General features: G+C 36.1%; 1 protein-coding gene across 4 annotated transcripts in view; it reads right to left on the reverse strand.

Annotated features, from left to right (window-relative positions):
* Positions 1 to 7,943: 7,943 nt before the first annotated feature.
* The window catches only part of DCLK1 (doublecortin like kinase 1), a 333,830-nt gene continuing 319,108 nt past the window's right edge, over positions 7,944 to 22,665 (reverse strand). For 3 of the 4 annotated variants that reach the window (XM_084631441.1, XM_084631439.1, XM_084631442.1), the window contains one exon: positions 7,944 to 12,404. In XM_084631441.1, the coding sequence (XP_084487567.1) occupies positions 12,240 to 12,404 (165 nt within the window). In that variant the 3' untranslated portion in view covers positions 7,944 to 12,239. Of the gene's footprint in view, positions 12,405 to 21,729; positions 21,804 to 22,665 lie in introns of all 4 variants that reach the window. The other variant, XM_084631440.1, reaches the window with a different exon arrangement.

Below are 22,665 nucleotides of genomic sequence, written 5' to 3' on the forward strand. Positions count from 1 at the left end.
TTCTCAATGCAGCCAACCCCAGCTGGTCTTCTGAATCCCTTCTGTCCACAAGATCCACGGCTCCCTCAGTTCCCTGTACCCCTAGTCCTTCATCTTGGCTGAATTAAATGTCAGGCAACATACTGTTAACCACTCTTTTCTGAAGTCAAATCTGATCTAATAAACCTGACAAAGAAATACATGTATCTTCTGCACTTCCCTTGTTAGTTACCAAATGACCTAATTGGCCCACTCACCTCCTTTAATAGCTCAAATCATTGCTGCAGTAGCATGGAAGATCTGCAATGTTAAGTTAATATATACATTATTCACTAAGGTATGGGAATGCAGTCTCTGGAAAAGATAGCCAGTTTTACAATGGAAACCATGATCTGTCTACATGAATTTTGCCTTTTGTAAAATACACAGAAAAGTATAATTGTTTGTTCAAATATAACTACATCTATCTAGATGTTAACATGCTGTCACTAAGAATCTCTTCATTATGTAGGTCTACATACCATCTCATACTGAAATTTCTCCCTGTATAGATACTACTATTTTTGTGACTAGTTTATTGGCAACTATGGACATCAAGATGTGCAATAAATATGCTGTTCACTTTATGTGAAAAATAAAAATAAAGGCCCAATTTTTAACAGATGGGAACCTAAAATTGGACTTCTATGTCCATATTCAGCTTCCACTGAAGTTACTGAGAGCTATAGGATGTGAAGCATGTTAAAATCTGACTGCTTTGGGCCTGATTCTGCAACTGACCCTGGATAGAGCCCACTGACTTCAGTGACTAGACAGGGATTTAGAATCCTTGTTGTAAGGCTCCCTTTTTAAAAACAAATATTGGTCAAAATGTCTTCTCTGGTTTAGGCCTTAAATTAATGTCACCTGTTCAAAGTTAGAAGATATTTCATATTCTTAACAAGGAACCAAGACTGTCAAATTCATTACTTAAGAAGGATAATCTAATAAATGAATAGGTAATTCTGAGGAAATAATGAGAACTCGCTGGTGGCACATAAATTATGACTTTCATCTCATTTACTGAGAAAGATGGGATTATGGATGTGGCCAAGAGTCAAAGGAGATCTATTTTCAGGGTCACTGGATTTATCTTTTCACAGAACTAACAATTCAGAAAAGAAAAAGTGATTTCTCTCTTTATGGGATGACTTGAGAAGTCCAGGAACAGAGATGTCTATTTTTTAGTTTTCAGAATTAAATGTGATAGTTTTTAGAGCATAGTATCTCCTGAAATAAATATACTTTAAGATAAGTCTTTCTGAGCACGTCAAGACTAATGGCATAAAAATGACCTCCGATCCCAAGTAGTTCGGTATTGGTGCTGAGAATTCAAGTGCTGAGAGTCTAACTTCCGATGATAGTACAAAGGGGCTGCAAGAGGACCCAGCGTTGGTCCTAATTTTCAAAATGACCACCCACCATTTTTCAGTTATGTGTTGCCATTCCAAGGAAAAAGGAAAGATCTATCTTTATGTAGATTAAATAGAATCAAATAATAAAGCTATGACATGTAACTGCTCGGAGGCCTGAGGATCAATCGGTGTCCCCAATCCTTACATTTTCGTAAAAAACTTTGGAAACACCCCAAAATCCCAAACCATCCTAAAGTCATGTGAGAACATGGCATTTCCTCATCACACATTTCAGTGACCTTTCCATCATTCTTTTGAGTACATATGATGTTTAAATTAGGGCTGTCAATTAATCACACTTAACTCACGCGATTAGCTCAAAAAAAGTTATTGTGATTAAAAAAATTAATTGTGATTAATCGCACTGTTAAACAATAGAATACCAATTGAAATTTATTAAATATTTTTGGATGCTTTTCTACGTTTTCAAACATATTGATTTCAATTACAGCACAGAATACAAAATGTACAGTGCTCACTTTATATTATTTTTAATTACAAATATTTGCACTGTACAAATAAAAAGTGTTTTTCAGTTCATCTCATACAAGTACTGTAGTGCAATATCTTTATCATGAAAGTGCAACTTACAAATGTAGAGTTTTTGTTGCATAACTGCACTCAAAAAAACCAAAACAATGTAAAACTTTAGCGCCTAGAAGCCTACTCAGTCCTACTTCTTTTTCAGCCAGTCGCTAAGACAAAGAAGTTTGTTTACATTTATGGGACATAATGCTGCCTGCTTCTTATTTACAATGTCACTTGATATTGTAAATAAGCACCGGCATTTACATGGCACTATTGTAGCTGGCATTGCAAGGAATTTACAGGCCAGATAAGTTAAACATTCATATGCCCCTTCATGCTTCAGCCACCATTCCAGAGGACATGCTTCCATGCTGATGACACTCATTTAAAAAATGTGTTAATTAAATTTGTGACTGAAGTCCTTGGGGGAGAATGGTATGTCTCCTGCTCTATTTTACCCACTTTCTGCCATATATTTCATGTTATAGCAGTCTTGGATGATGATCCAGGACATGTTGTTCTTTTTAAGAACACTTTCAGTTCAGATTTGACAAAACGCAAAGAAGGTACCACTGTGAGATTTCTAAAGATAGCTACAGCACTCGACCCAAGAATTAAGACTCTGAAGTGCCTTCCAAAATCTGAGAGGGACAAGGTATGAAGCATGCTTTCAGAAGTCTTAAAACAGCAACACTCCACATGCGGAAACTACAGAATCCGAACCACCAAAAAAAAAAAACAGCCTTCTGCTGGTGGCATCTGATTCAGATGATGAAAATGAATGTGTGTCGCTCTGCACCACTTTGTATCATTATCGAGCAGAATGCGTCATTAGCATGGACGCATGTCCTCTGGAAGGGTGGTTGAAGCATAAAGGGACATATGAATCTTTAGCGCATCTGGCATGTAAATATCTTGTGATGCCGGCTATAACTGTGCCATGCAAACATCTGTTGTCACTTTCAGGTAATATTGTAAACAAGAAGCGGGGAGCATTATCTCCTGAAAATGTAAACAAACTTGTTTGTCTGAGTGATTGGCTGAACAAGAAGTAGGACTGAGTGGACATGCAGACTCTAAAATCTTACATTGTTTTATTTTAGAGTGCAGGTTTTTTCTCCATTTGTAAGTTCAACTTTGATGATAAAGAGATTGCACTACATTATTTGTAGTAGGTGAATTGAAAAATAAAATTTCTTTAGTTTTTTACTGTGCAAATATTTGTAATCAAAAATAATAATATAAAGTGAGCACTGTACACTTTGTATTCCGTGTGGTAATTGAAATCAATATATTTGAAAATGTAGAAAACATCCAAAAATATTTAAATAAATGGTATTCTATTATTCTTTAACAGTGCGATTAATCACAATTAATTTTTTTAATCGCTAGACAGCCCTAGTTTAAATGTGAATGATCACATACTAAGTTCCTGCAATAGTTCCGTGCTCAGGTAGTGTAATTTTTTTCCAGTATGGCAATCTTCTTCCTTCAATATCTCACTTGGAAATAATGTCTGTTTTGAAAGACCCCAACATAATGAACAGCAGTTGAAAGAACAGAACATTCACAGTCGTGTATATAATGTTAGTACTAAATCTTTAGTTGCAAGACCCAACAGAGGAGCTTGAAGGTGTAGAAATATTGAGAGAGAACACATTCTTTGTATAAAGAGGAGTAAAAACAGGGCACTTGCAGCATTAGAGGGGTATGCTGCTACAGCATGGTTGTAAAATTACCATTTCTATGAAAAAGTAACCTTGCGTATTAGAAGACTTAAACACTACTTCTCAGTTTTGCAGTTCTTTATCTGCCTCATATGAAATCCTTCTATAAACTTGCTGTAAAACAGAAGCTATCAGTGGAGAGTCTGCACAATTGATGCACTTTCATTGGTGTACCACTTTCCCTACCTTTCAGCAAAGATAATCAGAGAGCCCATGTGAGGTCTCATATTTCTAAGACCTCGTCATTTTTATGATTTACATTCCTGTACATTTACTGATAACTTTCTGAATATTATATTAAAACTAAACCAATTATCAGAACAAAGGAAAGTACATTTTGTGATGCATTGGCCTTTGGTCTTTCATTGTGTCTCTTCGTTCACGTGCTCATTCCCAAAAATTCAGTCATCGACAATGAATCTTCCAGTCATTAGTGGGAATTAGCAAGGTTTTACAGTAAAACAGTATTCACACTTCTCATGAGAATTGGTATGTATAATGTTGAAGGGCATTAGAGGAAAGGCAGTTAAGTCCAGGGCTATATTTGATTTCCATATGCTTATCCAAACTAACCTCCTGTGCTGGAAAGTTAATATATTAAGTGGGAATTTTTTGAATAGTTGACTTTTTAATCATGTTCATCAAGACTCACATTGGAGCAGAGGTTTAGATGGGGAAAACTACAACATGGTTGCATGACTAATTTTTAAAGCCTTGTGCAAAATCCCCTAGGAATGCAGCTGGATATAACTCCTTAGTAGTTTGATTGCCAACTGAAATACCTCCTAGCATCATTCTGTTAGAGGAACATGAAATCATTGCAAGTTCAGACTGCAGATAAGGTATTAAGTAAAATTGTTGGTATATCATTTTCTACTATTTTATTATCATTTGAAAGTAAATGTTTTACATAAAAACAAGCAACAATATAAAAGCTTAGCTCATAAGATAACATATCAGATCTCATCCCATATTAACCTACATTTATTAGCATAAACAGTGGGATTTGAAAAATGCCATTTAACTTCATTCCAGCTTTATGCATCGATACATATCATTTGAAAGTTATTTAATTAGTAGTGTGAAAATTAAAGATTAACCTTTGTCATCTGAACCGCTTAGCACTTGCTAAGTTTGGTATATTCAAAGGAAACACTGGATTTTTCTCTTGCACAAAATCAAAACCATTTAGAAACTTGTTTAAATGCAACCAGTTCCTCAGACACCTCTTTAGCATGCATGAGAAAAGTGCTATTTAATTTCACACTCAACTAATCCTTTAATAATTTCTTTCAGGCAGAATATAAAAGGCTATTATTAATTCCTTAATAAAATCAAAAATAAGTTATAACGGATATGTCTTTAACCTTGAACCAAATTCAATAATTTTTTTTCAGAGTACACACCAGCCGTCATTGTAAATGGCAAATTGTCCTTTGGGAATTATTCAGGACTTTCCCCTTCCTCTGCATCACATCTCACTGGGGGATATTAATCAGTTGAATTCCTACTATATTTAAGCATAATTCCATCAACAGATTTTTTTCTTTTAAAAACTGATATCAAAAGTTTTCAAGAATTGAATTCACCTCAAATGTAAAGCACAACTACCCTAAAATAATTACAAAGAGACTACAAAGTAAAATTCCTGCTCTATATCAAATTGTCAAAAAGTTCAGGTCCATAATTCAGAGATTTAATTGCCTCTTTCTGCATGTGGGATTTACTAAAGAAAATTAAAATCTATCACACACTTTTGAAAGACCAGACCCTTGCTATTTCATCCTACACTCAACCCATTGTGTTTATGTGTGGCAGATAATCTTTCATTGATCTGAGGTCCCTTGATAGGAGACCACTTCAGTTGCTAAACTGGAACACAACAAGGCAAATCAAAGATGGCATTTCACCCTTAGCTCCTAATTTATTATGTCAGGGCCTAATCCTGAGGCCCATTCATGCAAATAGTTTATAATGCACCATAAATATGACACATCTCAATGCAGAGTTTTCATAAGCTTATGATCCTAACATCGTCTGAATATATTGGTGTATGACTATTAGTTTCTGTTGTTATACACCTTCCTTAAAAAGGAAGCATATATGGAAATATATTAGAGTATCTTTAAATCTGTTGTCTGTTGTAAAAGCATTTTAAATAGTCCAGAGTCTATTATTGTGCAAACACTTACTTACATTGTTTTAAAGATGTTGGGCATTTAAACAAATTAATTCCAAAATCCAGCTTAGGATAAACTGTCTTGGAAAGGATTAACCTTCATGTCAGGATTAACCTGCATAGGAAGGTTGTGGAAGCTCCATCATTGGGGATTTTTAAGAGCAGGTTGGACAAACACCTGTCGGGGATGGTATAGCTAATACTTAGTCCTGTCTTGAGTGCAGGGGACTGGACTAGATGACGTCTCGAGGTCCCTTCCAGTTCTATGATAAGTCAATCACTAACCAGAGTTAGGAAGACTTCTCCACTGTGGATAGATCATTCCACAATGGTCCATTAGTGTGTTTCTCGTTCCTGCCACTGACGCATCTGGTCCTGACCATCGTCAGAGAGAAAGTACAGGACTGGATGAACCTCTGATCTGGCATGGTAATCCAAATATACTATAACATAGGCTGTTCAAGTATAAATACAGATTTATCAAAATGAGTGCATAAAAGGTCCTTTTGGAAATTTTGTTTTCCCAAATGGAGCTGTATGGACTAGAATTGGGAATTTTTTAAAAATGTGCATTATGGAATTTTTAATACCTATTTTCCACACTAGCCCATCTCTAACACTATTGCTAATACCTACAGGAGTTCGCTTATAGCTAATATGGGAGACAGCTGTGTTTTGGGATCCAAAAGAACGCATGTGTGTGTGAGAGAGAGTAGAGACAGAGATTAACTGCACTCCTTGGCAAATGCAAATTTGTTTCAGTTTAGTGCCTGAGCAGTGAGGTTACCTGTAGTACATGGATTTATTGCAAATCAGTGTGCATATTCAATATTTTAAAACAGTCTTCTGATAGCCTCCACAATTCTGAGCTCCTGAGGATCCAGTCCTGATCTTACTATGATAAGTTTGTCATTTAAGTGACAATGGGCCCAATTCTTCTGCTTACACCTGTTTTACATTGGTGTAATTCCATTTTCTTCCATGGAGCAAGTCCTAAATGTGAGAGGAGAAGCAAGTTGTATGAGTTCATATGCTCCACAGAAATTCTACAGAAACCACATTCAGCATTTGATGCATTGAGTAACTCATACTATTAGTAATGAAAATTACATTTAATTCCTGCTATTGCAGGAACCTCTGGTGCACCTCAGTTCCTCCCATTCTCTGCCTGTGGCATGTAATAGTTGAGTACCCTCTGGGCTGTAATACTGTAGTCTAATTTGGTTGTTGGGTTTAATGTGTGGGTGCTGGGTGTTGGTGGTTGCCTGTGGTATGCAGGAAGCCAGACCAGATGAACTGGTGGTCCCTTCTGGCCTTTAACTGTATGATTCCATCAGCAGACAGCAGGGAGAATACACACTATTACCATGTGAACTTGAAATACCTGTTAGTTTTTTGTTGCAATAAAATTGCAGGAATAGCCTCTCTCTCAATAACTGAGTTTTCTTACTGGTTTTCAAAGCACCCAAAAGTTTTGAACTATCAATGTTATAGTCCAAACCTGTAAAACTTGTGTTAAAACCAAGCCATTTTTGAATTACCCACACAAAAATGGTCTGAAGCAAGATCCCCATTTTTTGTACATACTTCTAGGATATAAATGTCAAAAGGGCCAAGCTGATTTCCCTCATATTTTAGGAGGAGAATCACTCTGGGATGAGGAATCATGTGCCACATATCCGTCTGAAGCATATTTTTACGATCCAACTAAAAACCTTTGAGATTAGGAGTTTAGAATGGAAATACTAACACAGCCTGATCCATGACAGTGCTAGAGGGCACTACAATAACATTAGGAAACCTCTCCCTGCCCACAATCTAAACTAAATAGGGGATGCCATTTGCTAATATGTACCATGGGGCAGCAAATAACAGTGATTTAAAGTACTTGACCTGTGGCATTGCAACCCCCTGAACCAATTTTCCTTTAAAAATAAATAAATAAATGAAATATGCCTCAGAGGGTAAAGGATTGCAATTTAGCTCATATATATCTATCAGTTTCAACGGTACCTGACAAGCCTTCTCAGTGCTACACACTATTATATGTAAGCACTCCACTTTATACAGAACCACCAAGCTTTTTGAGTAGTTTATTCACAGGTTTGGCTTTGCTTATTGTAGTATGCACCACATTTAAATTAGATGTAAAGCAATAACATTTTCAATGACTGGAGTCTCACTTTTCCCTTTAACAGTCTGAGCAAATTAATGTATTGGTTGATCATCAACAAGTAAACAGTTTCTGCTACAATGTCAAGAAAAAAAGTGTGTTCATTCATATGAACAGTTCTCATCTACAAAGATTTACACAATGCATGTAATGAGATCGCTTTTCCCTAACTAGTACACTACCAAACTGAAAAGCTGGTTCTTAGGACTCTCTTGAAATTACAATATTGTTTGTTTACCAAAAAGAAAGACAGTCTCAGTCACCTATGCCACCATTGTAAGCTCTATATTAAGTACTTAAAAAGAAATTCTGGAATCACTTGTGAAATTAATAAAATGTATAACTACAGACTTACACTGCATTAATGATACATATTATTCCTGTGATAAGTTAAACTAAAAATAAGATTAATTTGGTTATAGAAATTCCTTGAACAACAACACTTAAATTATTTTAAACTTTAAATTTTCCAAGAATTTTCTGAAAAATTAGCAAACACTGGCTAAAAAAGCAAAGCAGTTTGGATACACCAATGTAATCAGCATGCCTTGTGCTTTTCTGTTAACCCTCTGAGTACAACTATAATATCCTGGATCTTTTTGTAGATAAATGCTAATAAGATTATATCTAATGGGGTTGCTGATTTCCATTTTCACATGATAAACACATTCTAAATTTATTCAGCACAATACTCAAAGTGCACAAAGATTTGAAGGGCACCATCACATATGAGTATTGCATTTACCATGAAGTTAGTTTACTGCAGGTAAATGCTCCAGAAGACAGAGTCAGTTAGCAACATGCATAAAAAATAATGAAGTGGTGCATTTACAGACTGTAAATACAATGCATATTTTCTTTTTTGTTGTATTTTAATGTTTAGCACCAATATAATGTGTAAAGTGAAGATACTGGATGGTTTACAGGAAAATGACTGCTGTGCTATAAGAAAAGGAGTACCAGTGGCACCTTAGAGACTAATAAATTTATTTTTCTTTTCTTTGTGCGGATACAGACTAACACGGCTACTACTCTGAAACCTGCTGTGCTATATGCTCTCATATTAGATTTTTAATTGAATTCATATTAGAAACTGTCCATTAGCCGTAATCTGTTCAGTTTCCTTGACAAAAGTTTAGATATTCTAAGGGTCACACCTTCTGGTCTCAGTTACACCCAGGAAATTAGTGGGGTTACAAAGGTGTAAATAGAGGCAAAATTTGGCCTTGTATTTCTTTGGCAAACAAGCATCAACCAGTAACTATTTGAAACCTTAATTTTATAATCCGGATACCCTCTCTTTTAAAACTGTTAAACTATTCCAATAGTTTTTCTGGAAACCATGAAAAGGCCCCATTCAACAATTTGGTGCACATTCTCTAAGGGGCCTAAAGAATGTAACTGTAAAATGTTATAGGAGCTATGTCAGTAAAATGTGAGCCAAAGATCAGAAATTTGCAAGGGATGAGTGGAAATTTCAGGGGCTTGGGTTATTTTTATACAGGTTTTAAGTGGTACAATATGGTGTACGATGGAGCCAAACATCTTATTTTAATGATAGCCCTGGAGTCTAAAACAAAAGCAAAGGTGAGAGGAAGATCTCAAATGGATTTCAACTGACACTACACATTCATGAGACGAAGCATTTGCTTTATACTTGTTTTTTTCCCCTATTCTATTTAATTAAGAAGAACGAACATTGTCCTTGTTCCTTTGAAACTGCCAACGTTTTGCCGATAGTCAAAGAGCATGTGTTATTAATGGACACTTTGGATTGCCATATAAATAAATATCTTTATAGTTGCATCTGTTCTAAAGAGAAGACTGTATTGTAAGGTGAGGGATTATATTAGTTGCTGTAAATCGGCATTGACTTCAATGGAGCTACACTGAGTTACACCAGCTACAGGTCTAGCCCTGTGTAAAAGTACACCCTGAATATTGATTCACTGTGGCCCAAGTCCTACCCACTCTTCCACTAGAGTAGAGGACACGCATGTAATACAATTGCACTGGTACTGCTACCCAATGGGGTGACACCAAGATGACTCCATACCTACCATGAAGTCTCTTTGTGCAGTCTCTTTAGGGGTAACTGTGCATGGTCAGATGATCTGCCACTATATAGCTCTTTTGCCCTCCCCCCCAACCTTGACGGGGGGGCACAATAGCCAGGAAGCACACTCCAAACTCTGAAGTTTAGTTGTGCTGTAGCTACTTATCCCATTACCCCTATGGAGTTCCCCAGAAACCTACTGAGTTTCTCTCCTTGGGGCACAACTAATTTTATACTTTAACCAGTGTTCCTCTGTTATTTATGCTTCCGTTGCCAATAAAGGCCTCAATCCTGTAATCTGATTGAGACCCTTACACTTCTGTGCAGCATCCCACTAAAGTCAATGGGGCTATGTAGAGACATCAGGGATCAGATGGATAGATTGAAACCAAAGAACTCTAATCAATGTTTTCCATCACTTGAATGAAAACTCATGAAATGAGGTTCCCTTGGTTCAAAATGTGTTAAATGTTTGATATAATACTTACACTGGACACAACGAGAGATGGGCACATTCTAAAGAGAGTGGAGAAGAGAAAGGAATTGACCTAATCTGTTTACACACATGCCCTTCAGTGAGTCTTTTGAGATTTCAGGAAAAGATGGCACCTGGCTCCAGGGATTGGTACTTTAGGAATGCAAATCAATAGTAGGATGGATCCGACAAGACTCTCACTTTCAGAATTGCCATGGTTTTCATTGGGAGTTCTGTGAGCACAGCCCCAAAATGTAAAACCAACACGTGAAACATCAAAGTTAATATTTTCTGCTCGGGTCTTATATTTATTTATAATTTGGAAAATCAAATTTTGGAAATGTGTCATTTTTCACTCAACTAGTGCCACGTTTGTGTGAATATGGGACTGTTTTCACGCAAATGATCCTATTTGAAGCAAAAGTTTGTGAAGTATAACTTCTCTGTGAAATTGGCTTTTCTTTGTACACGGATGAAATGAAATGGTAACACACTGACTTGAGGTTTAACACCCTGTACATGTGTTTTTCACCCACACCCCTCCCCCGTATATAATAGCACAGATCTGCTAGATGAATAGTTTTTAGTTTTTCCGCTCTAAGACAAAATTCTCATTGATGTCAATGAGGACAGCAGGATTTCACCCAAAGGCTTTTCTTAAATGTTAACATGCCAGGTATTTTCCCCAATTTATAAATAATGTCACTATTGTAAGGGTAATTCTCTTTCCTTTAATGCTGGATTTTTCCTTTCTCTCCCTTAAAAGACTCTCTCCTGGTAGTAATCACAGTGTATCTATGAAAAAACATGATTGTGTTGAGAGGAGTATTCCCTCTTCAAAATCCAAAAGTTATAGAGAAACTAATAGCTCTCCCCTATCTGTACATCCTTGTGTGTGTGGCAGGGAAAAGTTTTAGAATTAGATCTTTACATACCAAAGCATGGTAGAATGTGCCTTCACCCACCTCTCATGACTCTGCCACTACTACACGACAGCCACTAGCAGCCAATAATATGGAAGCAACAATTTTTTATGGTATCACCTTAGGTAGATTGTTATGAGGCGGTCCTACCACCGATTTTCCATTTATCCTGTATGGTACCTACCAGTAATGGTCAGCTGCCTGTGGTAGAATATCATAGAAGCTTAGAATACGCTGTTCTAAAACAAGGTTTTTAAAAAGCCCCGATTTGAAATCACTCAAATAGAGTAGCATTTGGATATTGTTTTGGCCAGAACACTTGGGAAAGAACTAAGGAGATGGGGGGAAAAGATATGTGCTATAAACTTCATCACAATAAAGCCCTACTGTGGGCCATCAAGGCTAAAGATTATTATGCACTCAGAGGGTTAACATGTGCTAAAATTACAAACTGCAGGTCCTAGCATGACTGATGAAAACATTCATTGCTCTTATCTTAAAAAAATGCAAAATAGTCTTAACCCTTTGAGGATCATATTAGCAGCAAGTCACAATCTAGACAGAGCACAAGTATCATTCCAGTCAGTTAGGAAATTATTATTACAAAGATACTGTAAACACCCTTTTCTGTTCCATCATTCGAGCATTAGTGCTAGATAGATCAGATGTAACTGTTTCACACAGGTTTGAAGGATTTTTCAGAATCTCAAAGGGTTAAGCCAAGACTTTGAGCAAAAGTGTTTTATTAAAAGGGTGAGTTAGGTGAGCGAACAGTCTCAGATGAACTTGGTGAATAGTCTTCCGATTCAGAGTTGAGTTCAGGTGGAGCTTGCTGAGCCTTATATCGTCCCCTCACATCCTGGTTGCGTCTTCGTCGGAAAACCTGCCTCTCCTTATCAAGAGCGGTGGTCTGGCAGGGGCATAAAATGAGAATAAATGAAATTAGGCTGTGTGAGAAATGCAAAGCTAATGAAAAACATGCATTTGTATGTGGGCCTGCAAATACCAGGGATAATAAATGTTCAGGCCAAATTAAACCTGTTCTGTTTCAGTCAGTTTTGAAAGGTTTAGCCCACAACATAGCTAAACTTTTAAAAAAGTGCATTTCCCAAAACTTAAGCAGCAACATGACATCAAGCATATATAGTACCATATATATGGATGCCATATGTTCAACTTCTGGATGCTATTAATTTCACAGAGTAATAAATTCAGATTTCAAGCCAAATACCAGCTGACCTTCCCCCTTCCTTCTCAAAGTATAAATCTTTTCCTACAGGCAAGGTATAGATATAGGATTGTCTGTTCCATTTGACCTAATGAAGGTTGATACACATTCACTCATGTTCAAATCTGTGAGATTGTCTAACAAGGATGGATTGTGATGAAGTTGTCAGCTAAGAAAGAAAGGTAACAAAGAAGCTAACTCAGCTCTTTAAAACCTCCTCATGCTAAACCATTTGAGGCTCTGCTGTTGGGAAGAACACTGGTGAGCTCTTTTTGAAGACTGCATTCAATCTGATCACCTTGCATAAAAATAGTATCGACTAAACCCAAACTAAGTGAAGTCCACGCTAATTTTATACAAAATGACTATTTTTTCTAAAGGTGTCTGAATTTACTTGGCCAAATCCTCCCTCCCTCCCTCAACATATTTCCTGCTACTGGTCGAGATTTCTGCTGTAATGAGACTGGTATCATTCATAGACAAGTTTCTCATTTGGCTTGGTCTTGCAGTGAAGTCAATGGAAGTTTTGCCACTGACTCCAATGAAGCCAAGATTTCACCCATAATCTTGAATATAGGATATTCTTCTGTAGCCACTGAAATTACTGTGATGTTACAAATTCAGCATTACGGTTTTGATTCAGGAAAGCACTTCAACACACACTAAACTGCTTTCCTAAAGGGGGATGCTTTCCTAAATCAGGGTCCATGACTCCACTGCAAGGGCAAAATGGAAAAGAAGGACTGTTAATGAGAAAGCCCTTAAAATGTACATAAATATCTGATCTCTAGTGAATAGGCAAAGATAACTGTGGAATATATGTAGAAACGGAATGGATTTAAATTTTAAGTCTGACATATTAGAAAGTTTTTCCCTAGCATATGTGTCACCCTGTAAATGAATGTGGCCAAGAGGTTATTCTGCTTCAAAGGGTTTATTGTTTTCTCTTGGGAGATACATGACCGTTTTTCCTCTTGAAAATTTACCAGTTATACTGTGAGCCTCATCAGAGAACAGAGATACATTTATAGCTAGACTATTTTTGAGAACAAAATGAAAACTAAATCCATCACGGTGGTGCAGAATAGCATTATAGCAATCCATGCTCAAATAATGCAATCAAAGTTCAAAAATGATGTAATAAAGACAGAAAGATGGACAGAGCACAGAGCTACTACAGCAAATGGATTTAGTTAGGCTGAATTGCTGAACTATTTTTATATCAAGAACCTATAGAGCGCTATTACACAAAGAGGTAAAAATAATTAACTTGGATAAGTTTCAGAGTAGCAGCCGTGTTAGTCAGTATTTGCAAAAAGAACAGGAGTACTGGGGGCACCTTAGAAACTAACCAATTTATTTGAGCATAAGCTTTCGTGAGCTACAGCTCACTTCCGAGGAAGTGAGCTGTAGTTAACTTTGATAAGTTCATCCTTAACTTTAAACAATAATTGTTACAAAATACAACACTTATTGTCTGCTGAAGATTTATTTGTTTACTACTAATCTTTTATGTATGAAATTTAATTAGTATTTTTCAGTATGTTGGACATTTCTTAGCCTTAAACCAACTGGATTTAGGATTATGTTTTCATGATTAGATGAATATCTTGATCATTTACACACAGTGAATATACTGCATACCGTATATAATTCTCCATGAAAATTGAAAAGAATGGCATATATGATCATTCTATGACATACAGATTTCCATTTACAAGACATTTTTGTGCTTTTGGGATATAGGAGTTTATTTAAAGGTTATACCACAACATGTCACCCTGCAGTTAATCCTGAAGTAATAGATACTCTTGAATAAAACACACTAGTTTATTTTGAAGTCTAATCCAATGTTATTGTCTTTTTTAAAAAGGACCAAATTATAAACCACCTAAAATGTTCTGCCCGTCAGATAACTAAGCATCATGACATTTATTGTGTTTAAAGTCATCTTGGTGTATAATGGAAAATCCAACAGCCTACTCTGCTGTCATTGTTAAGGGACCTTTGGGGGCCATTTTATTTAAAATACACAAATACATTAACTGGTGCTTTTAGTTTCAAAGGATAAAACATTTAGAGGTGTAAAAAAGGCTATTATGTCACATAGTCCAACCCCCTCCTAATGTAGGATTAATTCCCTAGACCACATTTTTAGCATCTGTGTCCAATATAACATTTCACTGTTGGAAAGTTTTTCCTGATATTCAGTCCAAATTCACCCTTGAATTTCATCTCATTGCTTCTAATCTATCAGGGCTTGTCTGTAGCTTTGTGGCATTATGTATTTTCACTCCCTGTTGGAGAGACACCAAGAATCTTTTTACCCACCCAGAAGACTCATTAGAGAAATGTATAAGGTGAGAAAGAGACAAGTAGGAGGAATCCTTATCAATATACAGTTGATGAGAAAATACAACATAATATGTTTCACTCTACAGCCTTTCACATGTTGTAATTATAGCATGGACTGTTTCTGCTTCTCTCAATAGGTTCAATCTTGAGAGGTACTGAGCATTCCCAACTCCCACTGAAGTTGCAGGACTGGGCCAATGCTGCCCTGCGTGTGGATCACGTACTTCGAACTTATGGTTTCTATAACTGCACAAATAATCTCATTAAAATGCATTCTGAGCACATTTTAATTTTCATTCAATGTATAGATTCATATTCATAGATTCCAAGCCCAGAAAGGACCATTGTGATCATCTACTCTGACCTGAGCAACACAAGCCATAGAACTCCCCACAAATAATTCCTAGAGCATATCTCTTAGAAAAACATCCAATCTTCATTTAAAAATGGTCAGTAATGGAGAATCCACTATAAACCTTGGTAATTTTTTTCTAATGTTTAATTACTCTGACTGTTAAAAATCATGTTTTATTTATGAAGCCACAATTATCTCTCTCCTCTGAAGAAGTTCAGCATGCAACAGATAATTCTGTGGGAATGTGAGGAAATGGTTGTGTACACTGTAGAAATAAAAGAATGCATGGTTTACTTACTGTACCTTGTGTCACCTAGGGGCATATTCTAAAAAATGGTTAATTTGTGACAAAAATCGGCAACCTGTTTTGTAGTGAAGACCTCTTAAATACATTGCCTGGATGCTCAGCCAATATAGTATGCTTTAATAGATTTATTATTTCATCTGCTATTCAGCTGGAAGGTTCACTGGTGCATGAACTGGTCCATTATGGATTTTCAGGGCATTTCTACTTTAAGCTATTCTTTCAATAAATAATAAGAGGATCTGAAGTACACTTATGCCTCACAGGGCTGCAAATCCCAGATTTTCATTACCATATCTTAGCATTTCTTCTCAGCTTGAGGTGAGAGGGTGAGAACTTTGAGGACCAGACTATATTGGTGGTAACCAAATTAAACTATAGCTTATTTACATAAGATATGTAGCTGTCCTCTTACAATCCACCTGAGGAAATATAAAGCTACTTATCCAATAGCAGGTAAGTGGATTGCCTTCAATAGTTTGGTGCTGATGGGCCTGAAGCATCCTTTGCTAAGCACTAATGTATTTTGTATCAACATTTAGTACTCCTGATACCCAGTACCATATGGTCAACAAGCTATTTTTGTGAATAAAAATTATGTATTTGGAAGCAACAGAGACATTTTATAGTCATTGTTCCTGCCATACTAATGTGGGGCATTTACCATTTCTCCAAGATCTTATCATGTGTGATATCTTTTTCCTGATTTCTAACTGGTAATATTGCAGCACTCCCGAATCTCACACAGGTTTTTCTCCATGACAAATATTGAATGCGGTGCATCTGGATAGGTGCTCACTACTACGTCTGCTTTGAAATATGTGCTGGATTTGCAATGGGAAGAATCCATTTTAGCTGTTAGGTCATATTTTCTGTCAGTCAGTAATTACTGGATTTAAGTAACTGTATTTTATGAATGTGAACAGTGACTGTTTTTCTTTTCTTTTCTTTTCTCTTCTCTTAATTTATTTTTAGCCTCCAAAAAAATTATTCATTTCATTAATAAAAGAACATTATTGTGCATTTTGCCTCTTAGTCCATCCATTATTCATACTAGCTAGGAGACTGAACTGGAGATGCAGCTGTTCACATGTTAGTCTAAGAAACCCTTTCCTTCTCTCACTGTCCATCTGCAGGGAAATATTTGCAATTTGCTTGCCATTTTGGAGATCCTTTGTTAGCACATGGAATTAAATTGACATAACTATTGAAATATTGACATTTTCCTCCTGTTTTATTATTTTTAAAAGATCTGTTTAGATGTTTCCAGCTGGGTAATTTGTTCTATTTGTATAAGGTTCTGGTTGGTGACCTCAATACGTTGTGATGTGTTACAGTAGATTTTATTAATGGTAAAAATGACCACTAATGCGGTAATAGTAGCAGCTCTACAGTGTTAGGACAAGAGGTCTTGCACATGTTTCTTCATAGGCTTCTCAGGTATATACACAACCTCTCCCATACCCTCCCACCCAAAAAAAAACCAGTTTCATTTATGCTTCATACTACACTGGTACATATATAAAAAAAGACAAGTATAGTACATGTATGACCACTGGATTCACAATTCTGTATTTCAGTTTATGTTTATTATTTAACATCTCTGTTCTTAGGGATATGACTTCTCAGCTGGTTTAAATTACATGTGTATGAAACTTAGTTCAAAGCTGTTTGCATGGGTGCAATTTTATTTATAATTTGTAAATCAGTTGCGGTTTTCTTTGTCACAGAGCGGCAGAGAGATTTTAAATGACTTGAGATGTTTGTCTATTTTCACCAGGGTCAAATTTACAGAAGGGCTTCATTCTTTGAATAAAGTAAATTTTACAGATAAAGTGTGATTGCCCACCAGCTTGCCCCTTGTGCAGTCACTTACATCGGTACAAAGGGTGTATAACATATAAATACAGTATTTTGACTCTGTAGCAGTTTGGACAGGTGTAGATGACTGTACTAGATGCAATGAGGAATCAGGTACACTATGAACAGAGTGGGATTTTGGAATTTGAAATGAGTTATTCAGCTTGAAAAAAACGCAGCTACTGTGAGCATCATATTTTTAAAAGTCAATGATTACATGAATTCAGGGTTGTTAGGATGCTACAATTTCATTACAAATCAATGGATAAGCCCAATGCAGTTGCCTCTGTCATTACATGATAAATATTTTAATGACCTTCCCACACCTTTTCTTGATATCATATTAGCTCCCCTGGAGTTTATAGAATGTCAGTGGACATATCACAAAGAAGATATAAAAACGAAGTTACTCTAGGTACACCTATGCTAGGGTATTCTTAATATTCTGATTTCAACTCTCAAATGCCACAAGATTCAAACAACACTATCAACAATAGGTTAAAAAATATATAGATTCAGACATAAAGCTGCAAGAATAAGAAAATTCAACTGACCTTCTCTTGCTAAATTATGCAAAGTACTGAAGTCAAAATGGGCTTCTGTCAAGGGGTTCAAGTAATATAGGTGATCTTACATACCTATACACCGCACATTGCAACACTTAGACCCAATGACACCATTCCCTATTAATATTCTGACTTAAATCCTTGAAGATCAGCAAACTCACCAAACACTCTCAGGTTGTTAAGATCCTCAATTAAATAAACCCTAAATAGAGATTCTTATAAGAGGGCAAGAAACGAGCCAGGTTTGTTTCTGTCAATGAACATCCAGTAGTTGAGAACGTGCAATAAAAGCACATTTTATTTTTGGCTTTTTAAAAAAGAAGCTCATTGAAGAGCACAGAGTGCTGCTATAAAACAACATCTCTGCATACAGAGCACTGTAGGTGTTCACAGATCTCCTCTGCCAGAGTGCTCATCTATAATTGCAGAGAAAAGAGTGTGTCATTGGGAGTACATATCCTACAATAATATATGCAGCTTTTAAAACTTATATCACATTTGGGGCTTAAACAATTTACATGATCTAACATTTTTATTTAGGCTTCTTTTACTGAACTAGTTTATCATATTATTTTCTGTTATTTGTATACACAAAACACTGGGTAATACCTTTTCCAGTTATTATGCACAATATGCTGCAATTGTTACTTCAGGAAAAGATTTTTAAGTGTACTACATCTCAATGTGGAAATACTTTCAGGAAGCAAAGTCACTACATTTAAAATACTGCAGGTGCTCTTTGTGGCAACAGAGGAAAAATAGCACTTTGAGGGGGCAAAGTTAGCGTTCAAAAGCAGAATTAGGAATCTTGAGCACATTAGGAAGGGACACATTTAGACTACAGTAAGGAAATGGTTTTCTGGTTCATTGAAAGTGGAAACATTGTCATTTTTGGAGAAGAATAAGAGAAACTAGAGGATCAAATAAGAAAAGGATCAGTGGTTAAGCGAAGCAATCAAGAGCTCAATTATGAAAGAACGCATGAGCATTAAATCTCTCTTTGGATTCTTCTTTATATATTGGCCATATTTGCGATCACAGATGAGTTTTCAAGGCCTGTGGCAAATGAACTGTTGTATAAGAGTGAAGGGATGAACCCTGTATGTATTATCGTTGAGAATTTGCAAAGTTCTATGAATAGTACAACAAGTACTAAGTGAAAATAGTTTTACTACTTTCTTAAAATGTTGGTCACTACAGTGGTTATTTGAATGCTCCTGTTTCTATGGAGATGAAAGACAAAGCATTTGCAATCAGTGCAGATAATGTGTATGTAATAGTGTTGATTCTGGGACTCTCAGGTATTATAACATTTCCTAATTAAGCACATACGTCTATGAGTTTTTAGCACCACTTTCCCAATTTGGTTTTACACACAGAGTGCACTGTTTAGAACAGCACTAATTATAAACATTGTTACTGCCCCCAGCTGGAAAACAGCAGTTTATGTATGAATAAGAGAGATTATCACCCGTCTGCTCCAGCCCATTATTCAAGGATATGTCACTTTGTATGCTGATGGAAGCCATTACTAGCATTTTAGTCAAATGGCCTTTTTATATTGTTTATTTATTTACCTATTTGCTGGATTGGAGTTTTCCCCAAGCCCCCAGATGTACAGTTTGTTTTAAAACCTGGGCTACATAGTTAAATTGAGTCAAGGCCAGTCAGATTACAAACATTTCACTATTTTCTCACAAATTCCTCTCTCTAGAGGTTTGCGCTCTCTGATGCTGGAGACTTTTTTTATTTAAATAGAGACCTACATGACAAATAGAAACACAATGATTCTGTCTTTGTATAAAAGAAAAAAATAGCGTAAGTAAAAGAGCCATGCAGGCACATCATAGATAATGGTGCTATTCAGAACGAAACATTTTAGCTCTTTGACAAAGTTCTATTTGATTCAAAATATAAACTTTCCTCAATGAGCAAAATGAAAAAGTTATGATAAGACTTCTCTAGCTTAAACTTTGCTAAACTTCCCACTTATAATCCACAGAACATACCAGTGACTCCCTCCATTTCTCAATAAAGAAAAAGTGCAGATGCCAAAGTGAGGTCTCACTAGGATATTATTTTTACAAAATACACAACATTTTATTTACTAGGATACTCTGAAACATTATGTCAATTGAGAAAATGGATGAATAAAGTATACTCTGTGATTTATGGAAATTTCAGTAAGTCTCCCAATCACAAAATATGAATTAGTAAGGTGCTACTACATAAACCAGTACAAATTTGAGCACTTTTATGGAAACTATTTCTCAGTTAGTCATCATAACCAGCATCTATATGGTATACCTGGACTAACTTTTTGCTTCTCATCTGAAGGGTACATCAAGGAGGAAGAGCTATTTTTCTCCTTCATGACCATTTAAAAATCTACTGAATTTTCATAGGCATATTTTTGGTGCGTTCGGAGAACTGCTAACTTTTGTGGAAACTGTGCTGTAGTCTGATCCATCCAATCAGTGAAATGATATGAGGGGCAGATTTCTACATTACTGTAAACATTACCATTTTGCTAATGAAGTTAATTTGTAGAATTGTTCCATACACAGAACAGGCCTTCCCCTGCCTCCCACAATGAAAAGCATTTCTCTGGGCTTGAACAACCACAGTGTTAGCAAAAATATTCAGTTGGGACTCATTTTATCTTCCCAGATATCACAAATCAAACCCTGTAAGCAATACGGGGATAAGAGCCAGCAAATAAACACTTGATGAAAATACCAGGGACACCTGACTGATTGAGGAGGTATGGGCCTGACATTAGCAATCAGCAGAATCCCTGTTTTCACCCACTCGCAAACAACCACCCCAGCCAAAGTCCCATTTGATCACACAGGTCAAGTCAACTAATAACAACCCTGACACAGTTACGCAATGTAGGAAAATATTAAAAACTGATTCATGCAATATTGTTAAAAAATTTAAAAACTACAAGGGGTTTTAAAAATAAAAAGAGAACATACATAAATGTGCATAATTAGAAAACACAAGCTTACCAGCACATACAATGCATTATATTTCAGTAAACTTGGGAGAGCTTCTAAGTATTATGTTAGGTAAATGCATTGTTCAATCTAAGGTAAGGATTGTGTTTGATGGGTTAAAAATGACAGTATATAGTTCCACATCTCATATAGAAGAGAAAAAAATATATGCTGAAATCTTGTTGCTGTTCCAGGTGTTTAAAAACAGAAGTGCACAGGAAGCAGATGCCTTAACCAGCAATATGGGGCGGGGGGGGGGGGGAGGCAATTGCTGCAGCATATCTGGTAGATTTTCTATATACACTGTCCTTTTAACTATAAGGAAAATTGATACTGAGCATGTGCGATGAAGAGAAAGCTGGCAATGTCAGTGTGAATAATGGGTGAAAAAAAGGGAATGACGGGGTGTGGCATCTCAATCAAGATTAAAATGAAACTGATAAAGCAGCATATGGACTGGATAACAAATCAAAAAGCATGTTTATCCACTGAAGGAACTGGTTAATGGAGACTGCCAGCACGTTGCCATGGAAACACTGACTGTTGGAGCTGCACCATCTCATACCTTATCCAATACATTCCTGGTTGTTGGTAGTAGTCCAAAGACCCTGATCTCTTGATGGTAAACCCGTGGTCCAGCTGAGCAGAGAGAAATGGGGCAACTCAGTGGATCGATATTATGCTAAAGAATTAAGACTCCAGACCAAGCTGTTCCTTATTTAGTGCATATTGACTGTTTTCAGTTTCACAAGGCACTTATCTAACATCCTGAATCTATGCACTGGAGACAAAAAGTAAGAAAAAGAATAAAAAAAGAAAAAAAAAGAAAAGAAAGTAGCCCTAGCTTCTATCTTGTTATATTAGAAGCCATTTTATTTAAACTGAAATGGAGTTTGTGAAATAAGTAACTTAATGCATTATGCATTCATTTAAAAGTCTAACAAATATCCTGGTATCTCCAAATATAGAAGTGCCCCTTTAAGTTGCACATAATGGTAATGAAAAAATATCTTTTGCAATTAAACAGAGGTTTAATATTTTTTAAAAAACACAGTGTTAGCCATCACAACAAGCAGGCTACACAGACCACATCAGGCTTAAATTAGACTACTTCATAATCATGGCATGTGTAAAGATTAAAAGAATCCGGTTTTGATATCCCATCAATTATGGTAATTCTGTTTGTTTGTTTGTTTTTTTAAATGTTAGCCTTGGAGAGCAGGACTTCTCAGGTTCATGAACATTGCACTGTTTGTCATTTCAACTTACATCTCAGGCTTAAAAAGATAATGGTAGAAAGCTGTGATGTAAAATATTCATTAAATTGCAGCAATTAAAGTCAAAATGGAAAATTAACTTAGTATTGTGTAAAAAAAAACGGGTAAAGTGTGTGCTTAAAAATATAACTTTAAATTGTACATATTGTTCTAAATTGAGGTTATCATTAGCAGTGGAATGTGCATAGAAAAAGAAAGTGTTTTATTTTCTCTAACCCTTTTAC

This window comes from Lepidochelys olivacea (genome assembly GCF_965140295.1).
Source record: "Lepidochelys olivacea isolate rLepOli2 genome assembly, chromosome: 1".
Lineage (NCBI taxonomy): Eukaryota > Metazoa > Chordata > Testudines > Cheloniidae > Lepidochelys > Lepidochelys olivacea.